Below are 5,125 nucleotides of genomic sequence, written 5' to 3' on the forward strand. Positions count from 1 at the left end.
GTGGAGCTTGGGGGAACATGGTGGCAGGGTACGGGGGTCTGATTTGAGGCAGGTTGTGACAGGTCATCTTCGTTGTGGAGAGTGTAAGGTTGTTATCCAGTTTATAGATGCCTTAAAGAACCACATTGAAGAAAACTTCCTTGAAACCTTTTTGTTTAGTTATTAATTGGTCAGGGACTAGGTTGTCATTTGTTAGTAAAATATATATTCTTTTACCTTTTTAAATTGTAAAATAATGTATTTCTAAAGTCTAGACAAAGGTTGAAATATTCCAGTTATTTTCTAAACTTGCCATGGAAGCTTTCTGGAGAGTTTTAGAAAATTCAATGGAAATTTCTGTCCCTTTGCAACCCTAGTCTTGATATTGATTTTTTTTTTTCACTAAGAAAAAAATGTAAAATAGATTTTATGCATCTTCACCATCAGGATATCTTGTGTTTTAGCTGTGTCTCCTTGATTAATCGAAAGGAAAATCATATTAATTATTAGGAGTGTCTTATCTTTTGGAACCATCAGTCTACAATTGAAATTTACATTTAACTGTTTGCCTTTCAGCAGTTGGCCTTTTGTCTTCTTGCTCCTCTGGAATTTTTCCTGCAGTTAAAGGAGTTCTTCAGGATTTCCTGAAATGAAGAGCTGGAGAAAAAATAAATGACTGGGTCTAAAGCACTATTGAGGTAGGTGAAACCCATACATATCATGAAGAGATAAATCCATGTGTTGTAAGATGCACACTCTTTAGGATGGTATGTCTTTATGTACAACCCAACAAGACCAGTGAAGACACTTGGCATAAAGCAGAAGGTGAACACCATGCTGATGACCGTCACAACTCGAATGGCCCGTCGGACCTTCTCCCTGTTAATTTGCAGTTTGTGGAGGTGGTAGACAATCCTGGCTGAGCAGAAGAGCAACAAGAACCATGGCAGGAAGAACTCCATAACAAAAGCAGCATAGTGCACCAGTAAAGGCAGAGGGATGACATCATATGAATTAAAGCTACGACACAGACTGATATTGGCTCTCTTCTGAAGGAGATCAGTGGTCAACAATGGGATGCGAAGGGTAATCACACAAATCCATATCAGACTTGCGAGCACACCTGCCTGTGTTGGAGTCAGTCGACTGACGTAGTGATGTGGATGAACCACCTTGAAATAACGGTCCAGTGCCACAACAGTCATGAATGCAATGCTGGCAGATCGATTGACAGACAACATGTAGAGGTTAATCTGGCACCAGGTTGGTCCAAATTTCCAGTCATCCCCCCGCCAGTGGGTGTCAATGCGGAAGGGCACGCTGATGAGTAGCAGGAAGTCAGCCAGAACCAGGTTAAAAAGGAAAATGATGTGGGCTTTCCAGATCTTCATGCGACAGCAAAAAATCCACAAGGCCAGTATGCTTCCTGGAAGACCCACAATGGTCTCAGTCATCAAAAAAACTTGTAGGAAAACATTTCCTGCACTGTCGTCAGGAGTCTGGCAAGTTCCGCTTCTATTTAAATCCATTTCAACTGAATGGAGTTGGATCTTCTTTGTATTGTTGAAACTTTTAGAAAAAAGAAAAGAAAAGGGGAAAAAACAATTTTAGAAAAGCAGAAGATTCTGAGAAATACAGTTTTTGGTGTGGCACGTGGTACCCCACTTATCTGTAAAAACATATATTGGATAAATAAACTGATTATTATTACAAAAGGAAATTACATTAAAACAAACTGCACAAAAGGATTAGATATCATGTTTAGCGGAGGTTAGAATCCAAATGCAGAAAAGAACTCAGGATAAAATAAACTAATTTATTTACAAAAATGCTAAAAATGGGATGAATCTCAAAAGAAAACTAGAAAAACTCTGAAATATAACTCATCAGGGTCATGAAAAGAAAACCAACATGAACAGCTTTACAGCATAATTCACCAGTGATGGACAAGACAGAGTGACGGCGTTTTAAAGCGATAAGACTGATGAAAACACCTGAGGAGGACAAGCAGGAACAGGTGAGCATGGGCAGAGCAGGAACAGACAATCAAAGGAAAAAACACTGGGGAAGCTGGAGACACAAGTAAAACACAAGAAATATAACTCAAACACAAAAATGTCTAAATCACATGACACAGAGGAAACAAAAATAAACTCTAAATAACAGAAAACACAGACTATGACACTAGACTTTTTTTAGTTGAACATTTTTCTTAGTTCATATCTTAGCTCTTAGTACTGTTTTTCTTTTACATTTTCTACTTTTCTGGGACCCTGAGTACACAATTTCGTTCCACCACATGTACCACATGTGGTGCGTATGACAAATAAAGAAACTTTGACTTTTGACATGGTGGACGATAGACAAACACAAACAGACATTGTTCAGTGATTGGATGAAGATACAACAGTGATGGGTCTGACCAGAACCAAAACAGGAAAACATTGTTTGTCTTTCAACTGTTCCCTTTTAAGCCACAGTGAGTCCTCCTCCATCTCACTTTGTCCTCTGTGTCCCCTGTCCTCACTCTGTCCTCTGCATCCTCTGTCCTCACTCCAACCACCTCCATGTCCTCTCTAACTGCACCCATATATCTCCTCTTTGTCTTTTTCCTGCAGCTGCATTTCTAACATCATTCTACCAATATGCCCACTGTCCCTCCTCTGGACATGTCCAAACCACTATCCCTCCTCTGAACATGTCCAAACCACTGTCCCTCCTCTGGACATGTCCAAACCATCTCAGTGTGTCCTCTCTAACTTTATCTCCCAGTTGTTCAACCTGTGCTGTACCTCTGATGATCTCATTCCTGATCTTCTCCATCCTTGTCTCTCCTAAGGAGAACCTCAACATCTTCATTTCTGACACTTCCAGTTCTGTCTTCTGTCTTTTTGTCCATGTCTCTGTCTCCAGACCATACAACATAGCTGGTCTCACCACTGTCTTGTAAACTTTTCCTTTGACTTTTACTGACACCTTTTTGTCACAAATCACTCCTGAAACTTTTCTCCATCACTCCATCCTGCCTGGACTCTCTTCTTCTCCTCTTTACCACACTCCCCATGTCCCTGGACAGTGGAACCCAAGTCCTTGAAGTCCTGCACCTTTGTGACCTCTGCTCCTTGTAGCCTCATTGTTCCACCTCCTCCCTCTCATTCACACACATGGACATTGGCTTGAATTTTATATTATAAATTATAATTAATATTATTATTTGAGTAGCACGGTGGCGCAACTGATAGAGCTGCTGCCTCTCAGCGAACAGGTCCCTGGTTCAAACCCCGGTCCAGGTGCCTTCTGGGTGGAGTTTGCATGTTCTCTCTGTGCATGCGTGGGTTTTCTCCGGGTACTCCAGTTTCCTCCCACAGACCAAAAACATGCATGTTAGGCTGATTGGTAACTCTAAAATTGTCCCTAGGTGTGAGTGAGAGAGTGAATGGTTGTTTGTCTCGTTTGTTTCTATGTGTCCCTGTGATGGACTGGAGACCTGTCCAGGGTGTCCCCCGCCCCTCCCACAGTGATTGCTGGACATGGGCACCAGCGACCCCCGTGACCCAAAATGGAATAAACGGGTAAAGATAATGGATGGATGGATGGATTATTATTTGATATTATATTACAGGAAAAGGCCCTTTTGCCTAGTTCAGTCCGCACTGAGGGGACACTACGTGTAATAATGGACTCTCAGGACATTATTACCTGCAGTGTTCCCTCAGTGAGGACTGAACTAGACAAAAGGGCCTTCTCCTACTCCGCTCCTGTTTCCTGGAATATCTTTTAAAAACATCTGAATCTCTTGACCTTGACCTCTCTAAGTGACTTCAAACATCTGATAAGTTCCTGCAAGAACCAACGCGGTCATGTTCCTGTTTTTAGTTTTCTACAACGCATTATAATCTAACTGGGTTTTTTTGCTACTTTTTCCTTTTGACTATCCCTTTGGTTGCCATTTTACTTTAATTTGTAAAAAAATAAAATAAAATTGTATGCCTCATTTATGATTGTCTATTGTTGTCCATTGTTGTCATCACTCTTTGTTAAAGAAACCAGGTCTCTCTTGTAAATGAGTCCCCGAGCCTCAATGGGATTGATCTGTAGAAATGAAGGTTGAATGAATATTAAGGACATCAACAGTTCAGTTTTGTTCAGCCTAAGTTATTTATCAGATTATCCTTCTGTCATAAAGCAATGATTTGTAGAAGGTGAGGATCTTTAATAAGAGTAATAAATAGAAAGCAGAGTAACAGTAAGAAAATATGAGATAAAACCTGAACATGAACACAATGTTAATTAATCAGAAAGAGGAGGCGAACAAACAAGGGAATTAAGGAAAGCAAAACTAGGAACCCAAAACAACTTTAAATGTCATGAGTACAAAAAACAAGATATAAAACAAACTAAAATATCCCACATTTAACTTCCACTCAACGTCTTGGGAAATCTCAGTATGATGGATCAAAAACGCTACCTCCAATTCTGATGGAAGTCCCTTTTTTATCTTTGCTGGGCTCAAGTTATTAACACACTACATAAATTTCTCAGCGGTCATTGTTGCAGCAGTCAAAATCACTATGGTCAATGTCACTGCGGTCAACGTCACTGCGGTCAACGTCACTGCGGTCAACGTCACTGTGGTCAATGTCACTTTAGTCAACGTCACTGCAGTCAGCGTCATCACGGTCAAAGTCACTGCGGTCAATAACACTGCAGTCAACGTCACTGCGGTCAACGTCACTGCGGTCAACGTCACTGCGATCAGTGTCACTTTAGTCAACGTCACTGCGGTCAACGTCACTGCGGTCAATGTCATTGTACTCAACTTCACTGGGGTCAACGTCACTGCGGTCAATGTCACTGTAGTCAACGTCACTGCGGTCAACGTCACTGTGGTCAATGTCACTGTGGTCAACGTCACTGCGGTCAATGTCACTTTAGTCAATGTCACTGCGGTCAGCGTCATCACAGTCAAAGTCACTGCAGTCAATGTCACTGCAGTCAACGTCACTGCGGTCAATGTCACTGCGGTCAACGTCACTGCGGTCACTGCGGTCACTGCGGTCAGCGTCATTACGGTCAAAGTCACTGTGGTCAATGTCACTGTGGTCAACGTCATAACGGTCAACGTCATAAAGGTCAACGTCACTGC

The 5,125-nt window shown here is 41.6% G+C and overlaps 1 protein-coding gene across 1 annotated transcript; it reads right to left on the reverse strand.

Moving 5' to 3' along the window:
• Window positions 1–551: 551 nt before the first annotated feature.
• On the reverse strand, window positions 552–2,615 carry hcar1-3 (hydroxycarboxylic acid receptor 1-3). The gene is made up of 2 exons (XM_037697190.1): window positions 2,611–2,615; window positions 552–1,548 (listed from the first exon to the last, which is right to left on the reverse strand). The coding sequence occupies exons 1-2, from the start codon at window positions 2,613–2,615 to the stop codon at window positions 552–554; spliced, it is 1,002 nt and encodes a 333-aa protein (XP_037553118.1).
• Window positions 2,616–5,125: the final 2,510 nt, after the last annotated feature.

Source organism: Nematolebias whitei, unplaced genomic scaffold (genome assembly GCF_014905685.2).
Source record: "Nematolebias whitei isolate Nwh7 unplaced genomic scaffold, NemWhi1 Nwh_scaf_3314, whole genome shotgun sequence".
Taxonomy (NCBI): Eukaryota; Metazoa; Chordata; class Actinopteri; order Cyprinodontiformes; family Rivulidae; genus Nematolebias; species Nematolebias whitei.